This window comes from Brachyhypopomus gauderio, chromosome 2 (genome assembly GCF_052324685.1).
Source record: "Brachyhypopomus gauderio isolate BG-103 chromosome 2, BGAUD_0.2, whole genome shotgun sequence".
NCBI classification, from domain to species: domain Eukaryota; kingdom Metazoa; phylum Chordata; class Actinopteri; order Gymnotiformes; family Hypopomidae; genus Brachyhypopomus; species Brachyhypopomus gauderio.
Window position 1 is genome coordinate 12,744,150 of NC_135212.1, and position 27,480 is coordinate 12,771,629.

At 42.6% G+C, this 27,480-nt stretch overlaps 1 protein-coding gene across 4 annotated transcripts in view; it reads right to left on the reverse strand.

Annotated features, from left to right (window-relative positions):
• Positions 1–27,480, reverse strand: part of cyth1a (cytohesin 1a) — a 99,511-nt gene that overhangs the window by 22,354 nt on the left and 49,677 nt on the right. For 2 of the 4 annotated variants that reach the window (XM_076987282.1, XM_076987281.1), the window contains exon 1: positions 11,507–11,665. The exons of 1 other annotated variant lie outside the window; for it this stretch is intronic. In XM_076987282.1, coding sequence (XP_076843397.1) covers positions 11,507–11,582 — 76 coding nt within the window. In that variant the 5' untranslated portion in view covers positions 11,583–11,665. Of the gene's footprint in view, positions 1–3,808; positions 4,038–11,506; positions 11,666–27,480 lie in introns of those variants that run through there. One more of the 4 variants, XM_076987283.1, reaches the window with a different exon arrangement.

Below are 27,480 nucleotides of genomic sequence, written 5' to 3' on the forward strand. Positions count from 1 at the left end.
AGAATAGAGAATGAACACACATGCAGATAAACACTCTCACACATACAGAACACTCACACAGAGTGTGTCTCATAGACATATGCACACAAACACTGAAGAGAATATGAACTTCACACACACACACACATGCACGCACTCAAACACACACACACACACAGATACTTGCGTACCCACCTCAACACACACACACACACGATCAATTCCATCTTATCCCACGGATCCCATGTCTCTATAGCACTGTCTGCTGAAACTCTCGCCCTTTACCCACAATTCTTTGCCATGCTGTGGCGATGGCCCAGGTGAAATGCAAAGCATTCCAGTTGAAGCTTTCAGCTGAACGGTGCGAGGATCCAGACCAACGTCCCGGCCTGCGTGAGCTGAGCTCCCCTCTGCTCACCAGGCCATGAGGAACTGAAGCAGCTGTTGTCTCCTAATGCACTACCACCATCCACCAGTGTTCTTAGTACCATTCAGACCAATGCAGACCAGCACCAGCTCTGTAGCGCTGTGACACGGAACTACATTTTCAGGAAGAAATTCTGGATTGGGGGAAAATAAGAAACTCGATTATGTGAACAATTTTAAGGTTAATGATAAAATGTTATTGATGCGATGGAGACTGTCTACATTACTGGTGTGATGCAGACTGTGGAGTGTTATTGGTCTGATGTACACACTGGAGTGTTATTGGTGTGATCTAGACACTGGAGTGTTATTGGTGTGATCTAGACACTCTGGCATTTTATTGGTGCAATGTAAGCTCTGTGAGGAGTTGTTACAGGAGGCTTCTTCCTGCCTCCTCCCTGTCACAGCTCAGACAGCTGTACTGCCTCTCCCTCTCTCTCTCTCTCACCCCCTCCATCCCTGTCACAGCTCAGACAGCTGTACTGCCTCTCTCTCTCTCTCTCTCTCTCTCTCTCTCTATCTCTGTAAAGAGCACAAAGGCGGAGCTTCCCCCTCCTGCAGACCAATCAGGATCCTCCCATGTACTGTGGGAATGTTCCCAAGTTCTTCAGCACAGGCAACATATATAATGCACAACCACAACACCTTAGGATGTACCCTTAGTGCTGGATTGTGTTGGATACATACATACATACATATACATATATATATATATATATATATATATATATATATATATATATATATATATATATATATATATATATATATCTAACACAAATGAAACGCAGTCTCTCAACTCAATACAGTGTTCAAAGTTCAACAACGAACATTTTATGAAATTAATATCATGGTATTTCATAGCACATGATAGTATGATACAATGGTTGTTTGTATGCGCTTTATGATACCTTTACTGTGTTTTCATACTAATAGTACACGCTGTAATCTCAGAAAAGCACTTAAGGAATCTGGTTTTGCAGTAACAATGCCATATTGTCATGAAGCCCCAAGAGGAACTGAGATGTTTAAGAAAAGGAGCCACACATCCAGGCCGCCTGTTTTCCGGCTGCTTCCTGCCTTGCGCTCGCACAAACGACACACAATCTCTACTCTTGGAAACTTGAGTCGGGCCTTGTGCTTCTCTGTTCGGGTCAACATAAAAGATGATCATGCCAGGCCCAGAGGCAGTGAACAGGGCCGGGTACAGTGTGTTTACTGTCCGGATGAGTCGCTACTAGCGGTTTTGGTCCTCGACGGTAAGGCTCGGCTGAGTTTGTGAGTGATAGAGAGAGCGGAGGAATATGAGTGAAGATGAAAGAACGAGTGGTAGATCAACCGATAGAGAGGGTGAGAAAACAGCAGAAGAGGTAGATGTCTGACACCACGCTCGCAAAGATCTGTCGACCTGCAGCCAATCTGGAGATTTGCAAGCAGGAAACGAGAGAGTGAGTAAACACAGCGAGGTGGAACAGGATCCAGAAACGGGCTCAGGTACCGAAACAATGGCAGCCTGAGGAAGAACCAGAGAAAGGTGGTGTCCACACTGGGCCACAGCAGAAGACAGCTGGGCGGCGTCTCGCCTGACGAGACCTGTTCCCTCCAGACTGCACACAAGACTAATCTGTGAATCACGTACACAACGCCCAGAAGAAGAAGACATGACGCCTTTCCCCGAGTTGTAACTGCGCTACTTCACAACAAACCGACTGGTAACCAACTATGGAAATGCGCCCCGGTGCGCCAGACGACATTATGAAGTCTGCACAAGCTATTTCAAATGCTAAGCTAAAATATTATGATGCAATGTAACACGTAAGGTCAATTGTTGCGTATGTTATTGCGTAGGACATAACGTCATAGTTCCCGTACGATGTCAGTATTCCAATGAACGTCAACTCCGTCCGCGCTATATGTTATACTTTGCGGCCGAACCCACTTACACCCATGTTCATTAAATAGAGTAAAGAGTGACGTGAAACGACATGATTCTGAACTGGCCGCTTTATTTGATATGGGATATTATTTTATAGAAGCTAACCCTGAAGTTTATAATGAAGATATTGCAATAGAGCACGAAAACATTGGCCTGTGTTCTTATAGCTCACTTACTCCTTTTGTTATTAAAATGAGTCGCAGTGCAGTGAGAGTTGGGCTGCACCTTTATGGGCGCGCACCTGGACATGCATGAGCAAAAGGGAGTATTGTTCGCTAGAGAGACAACTCCATTCAATGTACCACCATTACTTTCCAAGACTTTGTTCACTGCAAAACCATTTTCCCAATTGGTTCGTTTATGTTAAGACAATGTACTAAGGACGGTCTGTCTACTGAAACGCAATTATAAATGACTGTATGCTACACAAATCCATACCGCACCCACCTATTAGGTTTGTAACCACACAAGCATGCAGTTAGACACTGTACCTTAAAAAAACAATATATTATATAATGCTCCTACAACGTGACTATAAATCATTACGTTGCACTGAACGAATTATAAGACAGCTGATGAATCTACTTCAAAAGTAAAGTTTAGAATTATTTCATACACCAAAATCTAAAAATACAAAATCAATAATGTAAAACATTGAAAATGTGATTCTTTTAAACCATAAAAAATATGTATAATTAGTGACAGACAATGTTTGGTCAAGCACACGTGAAATGCAACTTCTCATCCAAAATGAGAAGCACACAAATCTAAGGGCCTTTTCTTTGGAAGGTGACCCACTCAGTGGTGTTATGTAAAGCAGGCCAGACACCATAAATCACACAACAACACGATACTTCACTGTGGCCGTGAAATGTTCCGGTTCCGTTACAGCCCAGTAGTAATGAGGTATCACACCACCGTTAACGTGGTGTCCAGACCACCTTCACACGCTTTAATACATGAAGAAGTGAAAGACTCGCCGCTCATCCCAAATGTGAAAACTTCAGATCATTTGACATGATCAGCCCCAAATCAGGCAGTACCACCGCGGTTCTACAGTCACTTCATTTATACCCGCTTATCTGAGTCCATTAATGTGTTCGGTGTCTGACACATTTTAGCGAAACAGAGTCACAAGATCTGAATGGTTTAAACGAGTCCCGGATATACAGTGAACTACTGGAAACTAAACCGAAATATTCCCAGACAAATAAAGTCCAAACTGGTCCGAAAGAGAAGGCGTTTAACCCAAACTGGTCCAGTCTGCACTCCGAACTCTGGCCTGATTTTTTTTTAGTATATCACAGATTTGCTCCAGTTTGCCTCACGGACACGGAACTGTTTCAGATCTCGTTAAATCGGTGTTACTTTAATGCGGTTCCAACTTCAGTTTTATAATCTTTACTGCTGGATCATTTTTCTCTGGGGCTCAAGGTTTAATCTTGAAGAGGTAGTTGACAGTCTTACCGACACCGTCCTCCGATTTCAGAACCATCTCGTCTTGTGTAGGGAGATCCCGACTGGAAATAATACAATAATAAAAATAAAAGCCTCCCGACTGTAAACAACCACACAGCTTTAATAGATATAGAGCTCTTATATCTATGATATATATTATATATATGGAGCTACTGCGCAACTTTACTCCGACTTGTAGAGTGAAATCGCTCCAGAACACACGACACCGGATGGGTGGATGTGGAGGAGGTCGACGCTGCGCGAGGGCGTGGCCTCATGGCAGCTCGAGGGCGTGGCCTCGTGCCCTCGCCGTCCTCGAGCACCAATCACGTGCGCGCAGGAAGACGACACCCGGGCCAAATGGCTCCGGCTGGATGACGCGCGTGCAGCCTGCGCGTAAAAGCGGGTTGAACTCAGTCCTAACGCTGCACCGGTGTTGTGTTTCACAAGAACAACACACCCTGTTGATTATGAGAGAGAGAGAGAGAGAGAGAGAGAGAGTGTGTGTGTGTGTGTGAGAGAGAGTGTGTGTGTGGGGGCAGGGAGAGTGGTTGATAAACACGGTGCGCCACAACTCTAGTGCCTCCTAGGCTGACTTTAAACGCATAAGTAAAGACGACAAAAATAAGCGGACATTATTCAAATCCTTTGAACAAAATATATACTTTAAGAAATGTGAGACAGTTAGAAAGTTATAAGCCATCATTATTTTGTCTGTCGTGGTAGCCTAATTATTTATTTGGTCTGGTTTAAAAGTAAAAAAAAATCTGCCTCAATAAAACTTGATCCCGTCAAATGGTTCTTGGATATAAAGGCAGTATAGGAGAGAGAGGAGAGGGGAGGGGAGGAGAGAGGAGGGGAGGGGAGAGGAGAGGAGAGGAGGAGAGGAGAGGTGAGGAGGAGAGAGGAGGGGAGGGGATGAGCAAAGTTCCAATTAAGTTGTAATTACACCATAACCATGCTGCACACAGTAACTAATTTAATTTGGAAAATCAGTTGTTATCACTTTTATTGCATAGGACAGGCTAGAGCATCAAGTACAATACAATTACATTCCAAGCTGAAGAAACACATCAAACTCTTTTGTCTGGAAGTAAATTGCAATTATCCATTAATTTTCTCTCTTGCACACACACAGACACAAGGGTCTAAACAGGAACAAAAGAATATACTCTGCTCTGAATGAAGCTTTGGTGTTGCCTATAAGTGTAAGATCAACACACGTTTCATAGCAAATGCTTGTGCATTCTGCCATTGTGCCCTGTTATATTTCAGCATTGACCCGATAACGAGTGAACCGCTCAGTTGATTAGGTACACAGACACTTACAACTGTGCTTCACAATACAAATGTGTAAGTACAGAACAATAACAATACAAATACATGTTAACACACAAGTTTGTGTGTGCTTGTGTGAGTGCTTTGTGACATCTGCGTGTGTTAGTGTGTGTGTTTCATGTAGTGCTGTCAATTCCAGGTGCCGCGATTAAAAGTCCTCACCAGGATTTTGCTCAGGCTTCCTGGATTGTGTTGATTCCAAATTTTACCTGGATTGCTAATTAGAAAATCTAGCAAGCTTGAGCAAAATCCTGGTGAGGACTTTTAATCGCGGCACCTGGAATTGACAGCACTAGTTTCATGACATCTTTGTTAGAGGTCAATAGTCATTTAAAATAGTCCTGTATTTGCTATGGAAAGGTGGATTGTCTGGTTGTAGGGTGGCATTTCCTGCTGATTGTACCTGCAAGCCCTCAAACCAACGGGCCCTCCAGAGAACTCAGGAAGGAGATAAATATGACTGTGATGCGCACAGCAGACAGGCCGATGGCTTTACAAACGCGAGCTCTCTGCTTCCTGATTGGCTCTCACGATCAGCCCTGTGTAGAGGAGACTACAGCAGAGATCCCCCCCTCCCCCTGCAGTACACCCACTGACCCACATAGTAAACGTATGTAGACAACACTGGAATAAGACGTCCTCAGATTCCTGCATAAAGTCATGTTTGCCCCATTGCCCTCTTCATGTGACATATGTAAATTTGATACTTCGGCTGAATGGTGTATAAATCTGTTTATGTAAATGTTATGCAAATGTTATGGTGATGTATAACACACGTCTTTCTGTCTATGGTAAATGCCGTAGCTCAGCTTAAGGTAAAAGACAAATCCACTGTTCATTCTCACGGAGACCTTGTGACGTCACTCAAATTATTCCTCTAAAAAAAAATAAATAAACCTTAGAAAATTATGGAAGGGCTCCTTTAATACCCAGTTTGTCATTTTAGAATATTACATTAAACACCAGTCTTTCAACTAGTAATGTTAGCATTATCCCCAGGGATGTTCAGTGTTAGCTATGTTAGTGTTCAGTGTTAATATTCATTGTTAGCTATTTTAGTGTTCAGTGTTAATATTCGTTATTAGCTATGTTAGTGTTCAGTGTTAGCTATGTTAGTATTCAGTGTTAATATTCGTTATTAGCTATGTTAGTGTTCAGTGTTAGCTATGTTAGTATTCAGTGTTAATATTCATTGTTAGCTATTTTAGTGTTCAGAGTTAGCTGTGTTCAGAGTTGCCATTCTAACTAAATTATGATAAAATGTTAATAATCTCAGAAAAACGACTGGTTTTATTCTCATCACTGCATGTGTGTGCATGGATATTTCTGGAATATTATTTGTGCTTCTTCCTCTTCACAGTCCTTAGGTGACATGGATGATTATAAGAAGTGACGGAAGTATCCTTGTGTGAGCCAAACACTGCAGGAGTTTGTTTGTAAAAACAGCTTTAAGTATTAAGCATTAATTAAATGTCATTTATGTTATTAGATCCATATTACAATGTGTCCAAACTTACTTCTAAAATGTACACTGCATTTGGCCTTGATGCTGTTTTTCCATACTGTACATAATTACATGTGATTATACAGGGACAAGCAAAACTAATGGGGGACAGAGATATCCTGAAAACATTTGGACTCAATGTTCAAAAATACACAAACAGGTATGTATGTGCAGGAAGTAAAATCAAATAGATGTCAAGTGGGTAAGAATAGCTCTCAGTAAGAGAGCAATTTGAATTATTTTCTATTTGGAAATCACAAACAGATTTGTTTTAGTGTGTGGCTGGAGTAATATGACTAATTCTAAAGTCAAAAGGGCTATTTTCAAAACAACCTGAGAGACGTCGTTCGACCTCTAGTGGTTAATGGAAAGCACTGCAGGAAATTGGTTAAAAAACAAACCCTGAAGAACTTTGACTTGCATAGAATAAATAGTATAAATTAGTGCTGTCAATTCCAGGTGCCGCGATTAAAAGTCCTCACCAGGATTTTGCTCAAGTTTGCTAGATTTTCTAATTAGCAATCCAGGTAAAATTAGTGGAATCAACACAATCCAGGAAGCCTGAGCAAAATCCTGGTGAGGACTTTTAATCGCGGCACCTGGAATTGACAGCACTAGTATAAATAGATCTTTTTGTGATAGTTGGGCGGGGCATCACTCCGCCCTGATGGGCGGGGCATCACTCTATAGCCATGAAGGATGTGTTCAGTCCTGCCCAACATCTGTTAGAGTTTGCGTGAGTGTTTCTTTGTGTGAGATTATGTCTGTGTATGTGTATGAGAGTATGTCTCTGTGCGTGCATGAGTGTTTCTGTGTGTGCGTGTGTGTGTGTGTGTGTGTGTGTGTGAGAGAGAGAGTCTTTCTGTATGTGTGTGAAAGTATGTCTGTGTGTGATTATGTTTATGTGAGAGAGTATGTCTGTGTGTGAGAGAGAGTATGTCTGTGTGTGAGAGAGAGTATGTCTGTGTGTGAGAGAGAGTATGTCTGTGTGTGAGAGAGAGTATGTCTGTGTGTGAGAGAGAGTATGTCTGTGTGTGAGAGAGAGTATGTCTGTGTGTGAGAGAGAGTATGTCTGTGTGTGTGAGAGAGTATGTCTGTGTGTGTGAGAGAGTGTGTGTGTGTGTGTGAGAGAGAGTGTGTGTCTGTGTGTGTGAGAGAGAGTGTGTGTCTGTGTGTGTGAGAGAGAGTGTGTGTCTGTGTGTGTGAGAGAGAGTGTGTGTCTGTGTGTGTGAGAGAGAGTGTGTGTGTGTGTGTGTGAGAGAGTGTGTGTGTGTGTGTGAGAGAGTGTGTCTGTGTGTGTGAGAGAGTGTGTCTGTGTGTGTGAGAGAGTGTGTCTGTGTGTGTGAGAGAGTGTGTCAGTGATATAGTCTCTCACACACACACAATGTGAGAGTATGTCTGTGTGTGTGTGTGAGTGTGTATGTGTGAGAGTATGTCTGTGTATGTGTGTGTGAGTATGTCTGTGTGTGTGTGTGTGTGTGTCTGTGTGAGAGAGTGTGTCTGTGTGTGTGTGAGAGACTATATCACTATGTGAGAGTATGTCTGTGTGAGAGAGTGTGTCTGTGTGTGTGTGTGTGTGTGTGTGTGTGTGTGAGAGAGAGACAGAGTGTGTGTGTGTGTGAGAGAGAGTATGTCTGTGTGTGTGTGTGTGTGTGTGTGTGTGTGTGTGAGAGAGAGAGAGACAGAGTGTGTGTGTGTGAGAGAGAGTATGTCTGTGTGTGTGTGTGAGAGAGTGACCCAGTTGATCAAGGCTTTAGGCATGTTGTGTGAATGCGGTGGTGTGATGATGAGGCCATAACCATCCCAGCCCGAGACCGAGACCACAGTTTCTTCATACACACGTTACCTCGTGGTTGGCAGGTCAGCTGTGTGTGCAGTGATACTCTCCCTTTCTCTTCACCTATCTGTTATCAACCAACACTCTTCAGTTTGAATTGGATCACACTCAGCCCAACAGTGGGCATGTGATGGATTATAATCTACCACAGGACAAGATTACCTGGGATATATCATCTAGGATTATATTCTATAATAGATATAAACGATAACTCCAATAACTATAATATTTAACCTCAGTGCTCTCAAGTCTCACGCATTGAGCGTGTGACACACGCATTTTACCGTCTTCACACGCTCTCACGCCACACTTCCGATTTCACACGGTGAAAAAAAAAAAAATCTAGTTTATTTACCTCTGATCCATATATATGTCGCCCTCCACTTCCACTGGCGATCGATCGCAAAATACCCCCCCCCCCCCGCTCGACAACTTATGTTCGCCACCGACTCTCACACTCTGAAATGAATTCAAAACTTGAGAGCCCTGTTTAGCCTAGATCTGTCCAGATTCAGCTACCGTAGCAAGAGTGCAGAAAACTGACCTGGAACCTGTAGTTTTATTCTCGATCAGTGGTTCAGATGCAGTTAGTAAATAAACGTCATAGTCGTAGGAAAGACGTTGAGTGTATGAATGTGAGCATCACCCAGATTGAGAGGCTGACTCACGAGGTAGTTAGCATCCTCCGACTGCCATATCTGGGCCGCCTGTCAAACACTTCACACTCTCATTTGGTGTAGAGAGAGAAAAAGCAGCATTTGGGTCTTGACATTCTTTCAACATTTAACAGGGGGACTTGGGGGGGGGGGGGGGGGGGGGCAGACGACAAACAGCCAGCCTCGCCTTTGAAAGAGTCCCGCCTGGACGTCCCCCCGCTGATGTCCCTTTGAAGTGGCTGCCATAGCGACATAGCTTGTAATAGCACTGCACCCTGACTTTACCACTCCCTCCCACAAGCCCATAAGATTCTCTCAATCCCTTCGCCACCACGCAATTTCCATTTTGATCGGTCTGAATAGATTCGAAAAGTGGCTGTTTCACGTGGGCCATTTGGCACTTCCCGAGATGGAAGCTTTTGTGGGTAACAGCAGAGTCAGAAGGGCTGCGTGAGAGGATTAGCTACAGCTCACCCGTATCCATATACGTGGATGAGGCAGTTGCAACTCTGACATTCCTGCGATCAAAACAAGCATGTTTGACCACTGCTGTTCCTTCAGGCCCAGGGGAGTAAAAACACCTCCTCCTTTGTTTTCTTATATCCACACTAGGAAGAAGTGGGTGGCAGTGCGTAGCAAGAAAAATCAGATAGGCTAACACTTCTGTCCTCTTCTGAGTTGTGGAGAGCACCATACAGGTGTCTAATTAGCCTAATATTGATCTTCTAATTACTGCAGAACCTGGATCGGGATCAGTCCACTGGCAAGTGGTGACACGGTTCTTTTATGGCCCTTGAACTGGATCAAAGTCCCAATCTCACTTCAAAAAGGGAGCTGGAGAATTCAACATGTCATGCCTCAACTCAGCGGTGCTTAACATTGTTACCTGCAACACCCCACTAGCAAAGACCTCCAAACCCACCACAGTCAGTTCTATGGTGCTCCGGCCAATCACCGACACTGAGACCGACACTGCCAGTGCAAGAGCATTCGAGAACATTCTAGATTAGGCATATCTGACAGGGTCTCAATCACTCACCTTGCATGTGTATTGCGCTCTGCAGACCCAAACCGCATCCCTTATCAACACTCACGCACACAAATCACACTGGCCCTAAACCACCACTCTCAGAGGAACAGTGCCTCCGCTCCAGTGTGAAAACCCTCCAGCGCCTGCTACCCTCCCTTATATCTCCACCTTTATATCTCCACCTTTATGTCTGCACAGCGCTGGTGCTGCCGTTCGAACTGCAAGTGCAAACTGTGGCAACAAGTAGCCTGCTGGTACAGACGGAGCACTTCCTCTGTTATTTGTTGTAGCAAAGCAGCCATTTTCGTTTCAGTTCAGCGGGTGATGGCCAGCTAACGCCCCCCCCCCCCCCCCCCCCCTCTCTCTCCCCCCTCCCCCGGCGCCTCTTTCGGTCCATTTGAAACAGCAGGCCCGGCACATCTGAAGTGAATAAACACAAGTATGGCCTTCTGATTTAAGTCGAGATAAGTAGGTCTTCTGACCACAGGATCAGCAGAAATGGCTCCTTAATGGAGTGTGACTGACAGGGGAGTCTTCAAGGTGGAGAAGCAGAAGAAGCCAGTGCCATGAGTGAGGAGAGCACATCCATTAGGCCCGTTAGTGCCAAGGACCCGGCGTGCTCACCCTCCTCCACAGCCTTAACTCGTACAGTGAGACGAGGACCAATCTGACCACAGTGAGGACAGGTTGATTAGACAGGACAAGAGTCCAGCACAGGTGTTGCTGGACACACACACACACACACACACACACAAATATGCACTAATGTACCATGTTGTTATGATTAATTATCCTCCATGAAGGCCCACTTGATAAAGTAGTGGATTCTGCAGTGTTCTCTAAGGGATGCAGTCACACGGTAATAGCTCAATATATGCTAAAGAGACACTTGCTTGATCAAACATCCTCCAGTATGTTTAAGGAACAGCTTTGCACGCCACTTGTGTTGACTGTTTCTTAATCAGCACTAAGATCACTATGTTCCAGCGTTTAAAATGCCTGCAAGATTACTACACATTACCCAGACTGGCATTCAAAGCTTCAGCTGGTATATTGCAGGCATGTATGTCATAACTACTCAAAAGCAGTTTTTACACGTGACCTCGTATTTCCGATCTGTACATTCCACAGGACTTTAAGAAAACCAACCATCCCTTGACATTAATTTCAATTAATTTCACTCTACCACTTTTAGCCCTGCTTGATGAGTATATGTTGTATAAATAGGATGAACCCCATCCAGTGTCGCTTCAACAACATCCCATAGGAGGCAAAAGGTGCAGTAGGAACCTTGACTAAGATGTGACGATCAGCAAAACAGCACCCATATGGGCGGTCTTACCTGGACCGGTGCCGGGCACAGCAGGACACAGGAATGCCTGTAGAGTGGACACACACAGCTCACTCACGGTCCCCATCGCTGAACTCTGAGAACGTTCTGGCGGCTTGCGCCAAAGCCACAACGTCTTGCCTCTCCCGCCACTTCCTCTCTGCCTCCCCCCCGCTTTCACAATGACAAGACGAGCATGTGTCACAGCCCAGAGCTGCTCCCGAGGGCTTCAGCAGGCTGGTCCACAGGCTGGCGTGACAGGCACTGTTCCTAATGCCCCATGGATGTGAGCGTGTGTGTTTTGTGGGAGAGAGAGAGAGAGAGAGAGAGAGAGAGAGAGAGAGAGAGAGAGAGAGAGAGAGAGAGAGGTCTCTTCTAGCAATCCCAGCAGATCTCAGTAGCTTTTTGCTTCCTCTTCTGGTGCACAGTGTTGTAAAGTGTTTTAATGCTGCAAAGTCCTTTCATCCTTCTCTACTGGTACGTTTTTGACCTTCTCTACCCCTTCCCTCTCTCCCTCCCTCTATCTCTCCCTCTTTCCCCCTCTCTCTCTCCCTCTTTCCCTCTCTCTCCCCCTTTTTCCCTCTACACCCTCCTCTCTATCTCTCCCTCTTTCCCCCTCTCTCTCTCCCTCTTTCCCCCTCTCTCTCTCCCTCTCTCTCTCCTTCTTTCCCTCTCTCTTTCTCTCTCTCTCCCTCCCTCTTTCCCTCTCTCTCTCTCTTTCTCTCTCTCCCTTCCTCTATCTCTCCCTCTCTCTCCCTCCCTCTATCTCTCCCTCTTTCCCTTTCTCTCTCTCCTTCTTTCCCCCTCTCTCTCCCCCTTTCCCTCTACACCCTCCTCTCTATCTCTCCCTCTTTCCCCCTCTCTCTCTCCCTCTATCTCTCCTTCTTTCTCTCTCTCTTTCTCTCTCTCTATCTATCTCTCCCTCTTTCCCTCTCTCTCTCCCTCTTTCCTCCTCTCTCTCCCCCTCTTTCCCTCTACACCCTCCTCTCTATCTCTCCCTCTATCTCTCCTTCTTTCCCTCTCTCTTTCTCTCTCTCTCCCTCCCTCTTTCCCCCTCTCTCTCTCCCTCTATCTCTCCTTCTTTCCCTCTCTCTTTCTCTCTCTCTCCCTCCCTCTTTCCCTCTACACCCTCCTCTCTCTCTCTCTCTCTCATATCTATGCTATTTTCCCTTGGTGACTAAATAAGATATTATTAGATCTAACACACAGCAAAAACAAAGTTGTCATAAAATCTTACAGAAACAGTTGTTTTTTTACACATTCCATTCTTGTGTGGAATATTCTAGTCTTTCACAGAAGGATGTTTGATTCTAAATTCGATGATGATTTCAGTGTTATGTTCAGCGTTATAGTTATTTCCACAGTTTTGACTCTACATAATAAAATATTCTACATATTAATCATGATGTTATTGTTGCTTGGCAACAAGGTGCAGAGGTGACTTGCAGCTGTGGCGTAATAGATGACATGATATTTTTTGTGGTCTGTGTTTCTTATTGAATTTCCTGAATGGCATGCTAACACTTGGTGAATTCCTGTATATGGAAGCAATTCTCTGTATGTTCCTCATATACACAAGCTCACATATAAAACACTAACTCACACACCCACACAACATACTCACTCTCTCTCACGGTTTGGCTCTCATAGATATACACATACTATGAATTCTACAGCCTTCTGTTCTGGAGATAATCATATCGTTATCTTTACACCTTACCTGTTCCACTCGTCCCTGGGTAGACAACTCTCTAATCTTCCCCTCAGACTCTGGACCATGGAGGACTAATCTTCTCATACACACTGGAGGAATACTCTCCACAGACAATGTACACTGGAGGAATATTCTCCTCAGACAACTTACACTGTATTAATACTCTCCTCAGTCCCTGCATACTAGAGGAATACTCCCCTCAGACTCTGCACAGTGGAGAAATTCTCCCCTCAGACTGTACACACTAGGGGAATACTCGCCTAAGACCGTACACACTAGGGGAATACTCGCCTAAGGCCGTACACACTAGGGGAATACTCGCCTAAGACCGTACACACTAGGGGAATACTCACCTCAGTAACCACAAGGCCTGAAATGCCAGGAACTCAAATGTAGCACACTTCTCTTTTCAGTACACACTTCCACTTCTGTAGGATCTTCTGTGCTAATTTAGGCAACCGTCTGGCCACAAGAGGAAAGTATGTAGGCCCCAGTTCACCTAGTGGCAGTTCAGCTGGAGGCAAAGCCTTAGACGGGATGGGTGAGGTCCATCTAACTGGCATATGACGATGTCAGAGAAAAATCATCTACATGATGGATGATAACATGATGGATGGAGGGTGGGGGGGGTACAGGGTGCAGGATGGGGATCGGGTGGAGAACCTATATCTTTTACAATTGTAACGACAGCTCCATGACTACTCAGTTTATTACACAAATACATCAATTTTTATCAATTATATCAATTAAAATAAGCCCCTGAAATGAAAAACCATATAAGTCAGGTTTCTGGGTAAAATGACTTGTTTCTCATTTTGTGTGGACTAATACAGTGCAGCAGTAAAACACAAATAAATTATTTAAAAATCATACATTGTGATTTCCGGATTTTCTTTTTAGATTGTCCCTCACAGTAGACATGCACCTAAGATGAACATTTCAGGCATGTGGTGGTTTTGGAGTGGGGGGAGACTGTGGGGTTGGGGATGGGGTGGTGGGATTGAGGGTGGGGTGAGACTGTGGGGTTGGGGATGGGGTGGTGGGATTGAGGGTGGGGTGAGACTGTGGGGTTGGGGATGGGGTGGTGGGATTGAGGGTGGGGTGAGACTGTGGGGTTGGGGTGAGGAGGTATCACGATGCTGGTTCAACATGGTGAGTCAGTGACGATGGATGGATGGCCCTCTGTATACTAGAGGAATACGCCTCTCAGTCTCTGCATATTAGAGGAATAAGTCCCCCAGTCTCTGTGTACTAGAGGAATATGCCCCTCAGTCTCTGTGTACTAGAGGAATACGCCCCTAAGTCTCTGCAAATTATAGGACTTTTCAGCACACACTTTCACTTCTTTAGGGTTGAGTTCAGCTAGTGGCATGACACTGACACAACAGTAAAGTGAGCAGTAGAAAGTGATCTGATATACTTTAATGTATGCATTTATCTTCCTCTCCCTCTCTCTCTCTCTCTCTCTCTATCTGATATATTGGACATTAGATTACAGGCTAAATGTCAGTGTTTCTGTTATCGTGTTTTCTCTGATCTTTAGTTCAATTTAAAGTGTCCTGTTAAATCATTTTCTCCTGCACATGATTGGCTAAGTCGAATGCCTGTCAGACCAGCCTGACCACCACAGATCCTCCCTCTACACCTGATTGGCCAGTCTCTGAAGAGTTCAAAACTGTTGAATTGAGTGAGTCTCACTAACCTTTGCATATTTCTATAATTCTAATGACATTTTGAATGTCTTTTTTCAGCCTCGGGATATTTTTTGTTATGGACCACTGCAAACCCCTCCATGACACTGACCAAAATGTCAAAACTGCAGTCTCACTGATACAGCTGATAGATCCATGCAAGGTCTACACACACCATCTTTACATCATGCAATGTTGAGAATACTACTTCACCTAAATAATATTCAGACATGAACTGTATATGCTAAGAGACTCGATAATCATACACTGATAAAATGAACCTGCATGAAGGTTTTACCTAATAAAATGACCATGTAGAGGAATTGTATAGGAAATTATAGTGTTAAACACTGCATGTAGTATACTGCATTACATTTTCTAGGCACATTTCTTTTAGACCTGGGTTCAATATGACAGCCAAACATATGCTACATCGACTCACCCTAGTGGTCACTAAATGTAACATCAGAATACATTCAACTGTACCTTACAAGACTCTCAAAAGAGACGGCAAGCTGACGAAGATGAGAGTTCACAGGAGGTAATTAAAGAAGCACCTGACCACCTGAAATGTCTTTTTGTCTCTTGTCGCTCACACACAACCACTCTGAGGAACAAGTGATGGCTAGCATTACTGCTTTTTACCCAGGGGAGAGAGAAGACCTTCACAGTTTGCACTAGTGAAAGTACTACAAAGTTTCTCTTCACCTCATCTCACAGTATGTGAAATATTTACCCAGTCTGCCTTCTCACCAATCTGGTGATAAACAGCACGCTGCAGTAAACCACACACAGGGCATCAACACCAGCCCTAAACCACCTCTTAACACTCACTGAGCTGCAAGTGTGTTAGCACTGCTGGGATTATTAGGGTTCACACACACATAGTGTGGGAACCCTATTGTAATTGCTGGTATTTTTTAGGGTTCACACACACATAGTGTGGGAACCCTATTGTAATTGCTGGTATTTTTAGGGTTCACACACACATAGTGTGGGAACCCTATTGTAATTGCTGGTATTTTTCTTATTAGGGTTCACACACACATAGTGTGGGAACCCTATTGTAATTGTTAGCGTTTTTCTTATTATTATTCTTCTTCCCATTTTGCTGTCTATAAATGATACTGCAGCCTAAACCGTAAGGCCTAGACACACCAAACTTGCCAAACTTGGTCTCTAGGTCAAAAGGACCACACACACTTATAGGGACCCACATCGGCCTGATGGTGGCGCTATAGCACACTATGTGACTTTTTGGCCCATATCTCCCATACCATAAGTCATAGAAACAAAATTCCACTTCCTATGCATTCCTTGGCTCAATTCAATAGGACATTTCATATACAACTATGAAGCTCCGCCTACTTAGATTTTTTGCTAATTTGCATAATATGCAAAACCTACTTTTGCCTACTACTCCTTGGTTTTTCATCTGATCACCACAATCTTGGTATCAAACTACTCAGAAGAATCTCATTATCAAAACCTATCGACAACATTGTGACATTTCCATACAGCCTGGTTGTCACATGTCAATCAATAGCTCTGAGGCGTGGCCAAATTTACTTCAGCAGCTATATCTCAGCAATGCTTTGACCAATCTTCATGAAAACTTATCAGTTGTTAGGACACATGACTCAGAGGTCACAGGTCAAAGCTGGCCACGATTGTCCAATAGGGGGCGCTATAACTTGGGAAAAACTGTTTCTCAGAAACTATTAGTCACATCAAGCCAAAACTTTACAGGCATCATCATGGGGTCAAGTGGTATCAAGACACACAATGATGACCTCATCACTCAAAAAACATGGCCGCCATAAGCCAATTAATTTTAATTTGAATTAATTGGCCATTTGACAGACTTACCATAGGTACATACACATGAAACTGACATGGTATGTTCATGTACACACCCTCTAAGACATACTCATGTTGAAAGGGAATTGCACCACTAGGTGGCGCTATTCTAGAAAATCCTGAATTTCTCCTACATATTTTCACTTATCAAGAAATGCTTGCACTCATATGATTGTATGCAGAATTCCTAGCAACTTTCTAATTACATGTGCTTTGCAAAAATGTACCACTTTTTCACTATTATCAAATATATATAACTTGTCATTTTCATACTAGTCCTAGCATTTTAACTCCATCACCTTAAATCACACCTTGTAATACTCAGCAGACTCTGAAATGCTAAGATTAGCGAAAAAATCCTAAGGTTTTGACAAATTAATATTTTTCATATGCATCACAATGCTACCATCATAACACATCAAATTCACAGTTCAATAACTACGCCATAGTATGTCTGATTGTTATGAAAATTGACATCCACATTCACATGACCAGTGTGGTCCTATGTGCCAATTTTGAGCCAAATCCGTCCACAAACAGCTCTACAGTGAATATTTTCATTTTCCATACTCAGCCGTGCAGGGAGAAGTAGAGACACACGCACGTGCCATTCTCGCAGACACTGCCCCCCCCTCCTCCACTCCCCTCACACTCCCCCTTGCTTCTAACACTTTACAACCCATGGGCTCTACCTCCCCCCCTCTCTTTCACATGCACTTACAAAAACACAGGCCTCTGTAGCTTTCACACTGCCCTTGCCATACCTACCCATTTCTCTATGAGTAACCCAGATACAAACACACAAACTGACGTTTAGCTTCTGTTTTTGAAAACACACTCTCTCTCTCTCTCTCTCTCTCTCTCTCTCACACACACACACACACACACCTACTTATAGGTTTAACATACACACTGCCCTAGCCATGTATACCCATTACTCTTTGACTAAAACACACACACACACACACACACACACACACACACACACACACACACACACACACACACACACATTTAACTTTTTTCTCCATACAGACAATTATGCTTCATATACACAGTTCTCTAGCCATTTCCAACACACTAACTGATGTTTAGCTTATTTTTGTCATCCAAAGACACACTAAGATAATCTCAGCAAGTGATTTAGATCTATTATCTGAATTGTTTTGCCATTACAATGTTTTGTGACCTTTTGGGCCTTGGTGACTCATATGCCAGTTAAATGGACACTGATACTTCAGAGCACGCTACATGTATTCAAATCCAAGGTTAATTATTTACTCTAAACAATCCTATATGGCCCATGGGCCCCTGCATATCTTCTTGAGATTCAAGACAATTGACATTGGGTGACTTTATTTGCTTAATCTGATTAATGTCAGAACATACACTACCACAAACACACACACAAACACACACACACACACACACTTCTACCTAAATGTATGTATAGTTTGTATGCATATTTATAGTATATGTATAGTATATGTCAGTCGTGCCAGCAATGTCAGTCGTATCAGTCATATCAGGCATGCCATGCCAGTCATGTCAGTCCAGTCATGTCAGTTATATCAGTCATGTCAGTCATGCCAGCCAGTCATGTCAGTCGTGTTCTGCCAGTCATGTAAGTCGTGTCATGCCAATCATTTCAGTCCAGTCATATCAGTCATGTCAGTCCACATTCATACTTTGAATACACGGACAGTCATGTTAGGCGTGCAAGGTGTGCAAGGAGTGAATTAACAAAGCATAGTCTCTGGCTCCCTCAATCTCTCTCTGTCGGTAATATACAGGCCCAATCATGTATAGACACAGGCAGGCCTTCCTATATTGTTCACATAGATGCAACCCTAGCCAGATGTGCTATTTCTGTGTCTCCTTTTCTGACACACGCAGATGTCAGTCATGTCATGCCAGTCATGTCACTCATATCAGTCATGTCATTATTGTCATGCTAGTCATGTCACTCATTCCAGTCATGCCAGTTGTCAGTCATATCAGTCATGTTATTTTTGTTCATCATGCCCGTGAAGTCATTCCAGTCATGCCAGTCATATCAGTTATGTCAATCATGCCAGTCATGTCAGTCATGTTATGGCAGGCTTTGCAGACTACATTCATACTTTGAATACATGGGTAGTCATGTTATGCGTGCTAGGTGTGCAAGGAGTGAATTAACAAAGCATAGTCTCTGGCTCCCTCAATCTCTCTCTGTCGGTAATATACAGGCCCAATCATGTATAGACACAGGCAGGCCTTCCTATATTGTTCACATAGATGCAGCCCTAGCCAGATGTGCTGTTTCTGTGTCTCCCTTTCTGACACACGCAGATGTCATCACACACTATCTGTAGAGCACACACTGGCCAAACCCAAACAGCTTCTTTTCACTTTTATTTTCCAATATCTTTCACACTGTAGGGCCTAGAAACAAAATTCTACTTCTGTTGCATTCCTTGGATCAAGCCAAGATGTACTGCTTAAATAAAAAAACACAAACACACATACACACAAAGCTAATCACAGCATGTGATTTACTTCTGATCTGAATCATTTTGCCAATTTTTTGGGCTTTTTTGCCTTTTTCGTGTGTGAACCCGCAATTGCCGCTTGCGGCTATATTTTTTCTTATTCTTTGTCCCATTTTTTGACCTAAAACGCATTGTGCAGCCTAGACCGTAATGCCTAGAAACCCCAAACTTGGCAAAAAGGTTCAGTTAACTCCAAGGACCAGATTCCCATACAGGGACCCAAATTGGCCTGATGGTGGCGCTATAGCAGACCACATTGACTTTTTGTCCATATCTCCTACACCGTAGGTCCTAGAACCAAAATTCCAGTTCCTATACATTCCTTGACTAAATTCAATAGGACAATTAATATACAACCATTAAGCTCCGCCCACTTAGATTTCGAGTTAATTTGCATAATGTGCAAAATCACACACATTTTTGAGCGCGAACTAGTCCCTGGATTTTTCACATACATGCACATATGTGGTATCAAAACGTTCAGAAGAGTCTGAACTTTAAAATGTATCCAACAAAAATGCTAATTTCTTCACTACCTAGTCAGTATAAGCCAATCAAATGAGGGGGCGTAAATTCAATAGTAAATTTTGCACATATGGAGCTCTAACTTAAGAAAACTTGCATGTAATGAGATGGCACTTCACAGACAGCTTCCCTGTGAGGGTCTGGGGCAGCTCGCAGAGGTTGCCATACCTCACCTGCTAGGGGGCGCTATAACATGCAAAAATTTGCCCCATGCACTCAGATTGGCCGATCCACATGAAACTTGACAGACATCATCTATGGGCCTCTGGAAACCAGGTCCTAAAGCAGACATGCCATACTTCCAAAATGGCTGACGTAATCGGCCAATCAGTGATCGGCACGCGTTTGACAGGCTTACCATTGGTCGATCTGCACGAAACCTCTTGGGTGTGGACAAGTGCACGCCCCCCATGACATAATCCAGCCGGGTGTCGATTGGCCACTGGGGGGCGCTCTTGCAAAAAAAGCAAGTGTATCCCCTACATAATTCCACTTGGGAACATGCAATTGGACTCTTTTGATTCCTTGCAGTAGTGCGAACAACTTTCCCATTACATGTCCTATTAAAAAATGCACAGTTTATTTACAGTTAATAATAGTCTGAAATCATCACTTTTCATACTGCTCCTAGGATTTTCATACTATCATGTCAAGCAAAGTCTTATAATACTCTACAGAGTGTGAAATCAAAAAACAATCCAAAGATTTTGGATTTGAGGACACTTATACCTGCTAAATATTTTTTTAATGGACAGCATCGATACATATAATATTCATATTCTTAAAGCTCTTTCATATTTTATCCAATTCTGACCAAAATGCACAAGCCCATTCAGAATCCCATCCTGAACAAATTTGTCAAGTTTCATCTAAATCGGTTATCGTATGGCTCTACAGTGCAGTATTATATACAATGCATAAAAATGCATGTAAAGTCCCTCTGTCACCTTCTCCTTCTCACACGCACGCAAGCTGAAACTCACACTCTCAGTCTCTCTCACACTCTCACCCACATTCCCCCTCCCATCTCTGTGCCCTAAGTAAACATTGCTCTGGCTACCTAGATCTCTCTGTGTCTATTAACCAGGCACACACACATACAGGCGCAAGCAGGCCTTCCTATAGCATTCACAATGACACTTCCCTAGCCATACCCACCCATATCTCAGTGACTAACACATGCTTATACAAACTGATATTTGGCTTCTTTTTTGTCTCTCTCTCTCACACAAACACACAGACACACACACACACCTTTATACCTATATGTATGTATAGTTTCTATGTATACTTATGTATGTATGTATTAGTATATGTTGTCATAGTTTGAGTACATACACTACCACACACACACACACACACTTCTACCTAAATGTATGTATAGTTTGTATGCATATCTGTACAGTCATAACAGTCATGTCAGTCCAGTCATGTCAGTCATGTCAGTCCAGTCATATCAGTCATGTCAGTCCAGTCATGTCAGACATAAGTCATGTCAGTCATATCAGTCATGTCATTACAGTCATGCCAGTCATGTCACTCATTCCAGTTATGTCAGTCATATCAGTCATGTTACTTTTGTTCATCATGCCAGTGATGTCATTTCAGTCATATCAGTTATGTCAGTCATGCCAGTCATGTCAGTCATGTTATGGCAGGCTTTGCAGACTACATTCATACTTTGAATACACGGGCAGTCATGTTAGGCGTGCAAGGTGTGCAAGGAGTGAATTAACAAAGCATAGTCTCTGGCTCCCTCAATCTCTCTGTTGGTGATATACAGGCCCAATCATGTATGGACACATGCAGGCCTTCCTATATTGTTCACATAGATGCAGCCCTAGCCAGATGTGCTATTTCTGTGTCTCCCTTTCTGACACACGCAGATGTCATCACACACTATCTGTAGAGCACACACTGGCCAAACCCAAACAGCTTCTTTTCACTTTTAGGTCTAAAGGACCTTTTGGGCTTCCATTTGCCTATTGAGGCCAAAATATGCCTATTTGTGTGTGAACCCGCCAATCGCCGCTTGCGGCTATATTTAGGGCTCCGAGCACCAAAGGTGCTGGAGGCCTATTGTGTAATTGTTAGGATTTTTCTTTCTTCTTCTTCTTCTTATTAGGGTTCACACACATAGTGTGGGAAACCTATTGTTATTGCTCGGATTTTTCTTTCTTATTATTATTATTATTATTTTTCTCCGCATAAAACGCATACTGCAGCCTAAACCGTAAGGCGCAGGGAGACCAAACTTGGCAGACTGGTGTAGTCTGTTTGCGGGACCGTGCTTAAGTACAGACACCCAAATTGGCCTCATGGTGGCGCTATAGCGCAGCATTTTGCGTTTGGATTCATATCTCCCACCCCGTAGGTCCTAGACACAAAATTCCACTTCAGGTGCATTCCTTGGCTCCAGACAAACAAAAAAGCCTCAAGAACCATTAAGCTCCGCCTACTTAGATTTTTTGCTAATTTGCATAATATGCAAAACCTACTTTTTTAAACTAGTCCCTGGTTTTTCATCTGATCACCACAATCTTGGTGTCAAAATATTCACAAGAATCTCATTATCAAGGAACATCAACAAAACTGTGACATTGGTATACCGTCTGGTTGTCACATGTCAATCAATAGCTCTGAGGCGTGGCCAAATTGACTTCAGCAGCTATATCTCAGCAATGCTTTGACCTATCTTTATGAAAATTTATCAGTTGTTAGGGCACATGACTCAGAGGTCACAGGTCAAAGCTGGCCACGATTGTCCAATAGGGGGCGCTATAACATGGGGAAATTTGTTTCTCAGAAACCATTAGTCACATCAAGCCCAAACTTTACAGGCATCATCAGGGGCCCAAGTGGTATCAAGGCACACAATGATGACCTCATCGCTCAAAAAACATGGCCGCCATGAGCCAATTAATTTTTATTTGAATTAATTGGCCATTTGACAGACTTACCATTGGCCAATCAACATGAAACCTCATCACTGTGCATATCCCAGGACTATGTGTCATACTGTGCAGTGTTGAAACATTTGGCCACTAGGTGGCGCTATTTGTGAAAATCATGCATAACTCCTCCAAATTTTCACTTAGGAACATGCAACTTGTTTCTTTTTATACCTTGCAGTAGACCTGACAACTTTGCATTTACAAATCCTATTAAAAAATGCATACTTTTGTCACATTCATCAATTGTTTGAAAATAGCTCTTTAAGAACTAGTCCTAGGAATTTGATCCAATGATGGCAAAAATGGCATAGGCATAATCTGTAGACACTGTAGTTAACTAAATATGGAAAAAATGTTGCATTTTTATTTGTCTGATTGGTCAATTTTTCCATTATATCCTTCTGGCCATGCCATAAATGACCTTTATTGCTATAACTCATAAACCATGTAAGTGATCAACTCCCAATTTGAAAGGCTTTTATACACTGAGGTCCTTGTGAGGTAGGCCAAGTTTGGTTCAAATTGGCCTGTCGGAGGCGCTACAGTACCCAAAAACCTGAGAAATCATAAAAACTCACGCAGCAATCTTGTTATGCAGAATACAGACAAGTAATGGGGCTTGTATGATTCAGATCAATGAGGTCTATAACATTGCATTTACATCTCATAACAAAAAGTGCACTGCCTGACCAGAAATGAACCTTTTAATTCACCAAAATGTCATTGCATTACTGAGATTAATGAGATATCAGTATGATAGTACTTGGGCTCCATCTAGTGGCCAAACACCGAAACTGACTGAAAACAATTGCTCACATGAAACACCACACAAACGCACACAAAGCTGATCTCAGCATGTGATTTAGTTCTGTGATCTGAATCATTTTGCCAATACACATTATTTTGATCCTTTTGGGCCTTTAGTGCCTCAGTTGAATTGAATGTTTTGTCACATTGATTTACTTATGCATTTTTTCCACTCAAACAGCTTCTATTCACTTTTGGGTCTAAAGGACCTATTGGGCTTCTTTTTGCCTATTGAGGCCAAGAGGCCAATTTGTTGGTCTAAAAGACCCTTTGGGCTTTTTTGCCTTTTTTTGTGTGAACCCGCCAATCGCCGCTTGCGGCTATATTTATTATTATTCTTTTGCCCATTTTTTGACCTAAAACGCATTGTGCAGCCTAGACCGTAAGGCCTAGAAACACCAAACTTGGCAAATTGATAATGTATGGTCCAAGGACCAGACTCAAGTACAGAGACCCACATTGGCCTGATGGTGGCGCTATAGCACACCATTTTGTCGTTTGGTCCATATCTCCCAATCCGTAAGTCATAGAAACAAAATTCCACTTTTTATGGATTCCTTGGCAAAATTCAATAGGACTATTCATATACAACCATTAAGCTCCGCCTACTTAGATTTTTTGCTAATTTGCATAATATGCAAAACCTATTTTTTTATACTAGTCCCTGGTTTTTTATCTGATCACCACAATCTTGGTGTCAAAATATTCACAAGAAACTCATTGTCAATGAATATCAACAAAACTGTGACATTGGTATACAGTCTGACTGTCACATGTCAATCAATAGCTCTGAGGCATGGCTAAATTTACTTCAGCAGCTATATCTCAGCAATGCTTTGACCAATCTTCATGAAAATTTATCAGTTGTTAGGGCACATGACTCAGAGGTCACAGGTCAAAGCTGGCCACGATTGTCCAATAGGGGGCGCTATAACATGGGGAAATTTGTTTCTCAGAAACCATTAGTCACATCAAGCCCAAACTTTACAGACGTCATCAGGGGCCCAAGTGGTATCAAGGCACACAATGATGACCTCATCACTCAAAAAACATGGCCGCCATAAGCCAATTAATTTTAATTTTAATTAATTGGCCATTTGGCAGACTTACCATAGGTACATACACATGAAACTGACATGGTATGTTCATGTACACACCCTCTAAGACATACTCATGTTAGAAGGGAATTGCACCACTAGGTGGCGCTATACTAGAAAATCCACAATTTCTCCTACATATTTTCACTTATCAAGAAATGCTTGCACTCATATGATTGTATGCAGAATTCCTAGCAACTTTCTAATTACATGTGCTTTGCAAAAATGTACCACTTTTTCACTATTATCAAATATATATAACTTGTCATTTTCATACTAGTCCTAGCATTTTAACTCCATCCCCTTTAAATCACACCTTGTAATACTCAGCAGACTCTGAAATGCTAAGATTAGGGAGAAAATCCTAAGGTTTTCACAAATTAATATTTTTCATATGCATCACAATGCTACCATCGTAACACATCAAATTCACAGTTCAATAACTACACCATAGTATGTCTGATTGTTATGAAAATTGACATCCACATTCACATGACCATTGTGGTGCTGTGTGCCAAGTTTGAGCCAAATCCATCCACAAACAGCTCTACAGTGAATATTTTCATTTTCCATACTGAGCTGTGCAGGGAGAAGACGAGAGCTGCTCAGCCCACACGCACGTGCCATTCTCGCACACGCTGCCCCCCTCCTCCACTCTCCCATCCTTCTAACATTTTACAACCCTTGGGCTCTCCCTCCTCCCTCTCTCTCTTTCACATGCACTCACAAAAACAAAGGCCTCTCTGGCCTATAGGTTTTACATACACACTAATTCTAGCCATTACTACCAATTACCCAGTGACTAATATACAGATATTTAGCTTCTTTTTTCCACACACCCTCACACATGACTTCCTATATGCTTCATATATACATTTCTCTAGCCATTTCCAACACACTAACTGATATTATCTTCATTTTTCCATCCACACTCTCAACTCATGCCCTCTATACATCCTGAAATGACATAAGAGAGGACAGACATATGTAATTCACATTTCACACACAACCTCTATATAACTGCATGCTTTACTTATCATCAAAGTCTTGTTAGATACACATTTCTAGTGGCCTCCCTACTATGGGCACAACAGTGAGAACATGTCAGAGTAGGGATGAGAACATCATGAACAGGCAAAGATAAGAATATTTGTGTTATTTTATTGTATAGTAAGCCATCACTCTTTGGTTTGTTTGAGATTCACATGTGACAGATTTTGTCAGCTAAATGAAAAGGGTTAAAGAGTGGTGTTTACATGTGGGGCATTAACAAGAGCTCTCCTGCTGCTATGTTCACAACTTCTGACAAATTCAGCCAAAGGTATATTTATTTGACTAGGCCCCTGGGTCAGTGTGTCAGTGCTTTTAACCTAATCTCAGCATTTGATTTAGTTGTATGGTCTGAATCATTTTGTTTAATATCTTCCACACTGTATGGCCTAGAAACAAAATTCTACTTCAGCTGTATTCCTTTGCTCAAGCCAACCAAAAAAGCCTCAAGAAGCCCTTACTGCATACATGAAAAAACACACAAACACACACATACAAAGCTAATCACAGCATTTGATTAACTTCTAAGATCTGAATCATTTTGCCATGACATTTTGTTTTGATCTTTTGGGCCTTTATTGCCCCAGTTGAATAATTTTTTGCAAATTACTTTATCTGTCCATTTTTTGGACTGAAGTAGCTTCATATCACTTGTTGGTCTAAAAGACCCTTTGGGCTTTTGTGCCTTTTTTTGTGTGAACCCGCCAATCGCCGCTTGCGGCTATATTTAGGGTTCACACACGTAGTGTGGGAAACCTATTGTTATTGTTAGGATTTTTCTTCTTTCTTTCTTTCTTATTAGGGTTCACACACGTAGTGTGGGAAACCTATTGTAATTGTCGGGTTTTTTCTTTCTTATTATTATTATTTTTCTCCGCATAAAACGCATACTGCAGCCTAGACCGTAAGGCCCAGAGACACCAAACTTGGCAGAATGGTGTAGTCTCTTTGCGAGACCGTGCTAAAGCACAGAGACCCACATTGGCCTGATGGTGGCGCTATAGCGCACCATTTTGCGTTTAGGTCCATATCTCCCAAACCGTAGGGCCTAGAAACAAAATTCCACTTCTGATGGATTCCTTGGCTCAAGCCAAACAAAAAAGCCTCAAGAACCATTAAGCTCCGCCTACTTAGATTTTTTGCTAATTTGCATAATATGCAAAACCTACTTTTTTGTACTAGTCCCTGGTTTTTCATCCGATCACCACAACCTTGGTGTCAAAATATTCAGGAGAATCTCATTATCAAAGTTGCTTAAAAACATTTTGAGATTTGCATACAGTCTGGTTGTCACATGTCAATCAATAGCTCCGAGGCGTGGCCAAATTTACTTAAACAGCCATATCTCAGCAACGCTTTGACCGATCTTCATAAAATTTTAACAGTTGTTAGGGCACATGACTCCGAGGTCATAGGTCAAAGCTGGCCACGATTGTCCAATAGGGGGCGCTATAACATGGGAAAAACTGTATCTCAGAAACCGTTAGTCACATCAAGCCAAAACTTTACAGGCATCATCAGGGGCCCAAGTGATATCAAGACACACAATGATGACATCATCACTCAAAAAACATGGCCGCCATGAGCCAATTAATTTTTATTTGAATTAATTGGCCATTTGACAGACTTACCATTGGCCAAACAACATGAAACCTTACCACTGTGCATATCTCAGGACTATGTGTCATGCTGTGCAGTTTTAAAACATTTGGCCACAAGGTGGCGCTATTTGTGAAAATCATGCATAACTCCTCCAA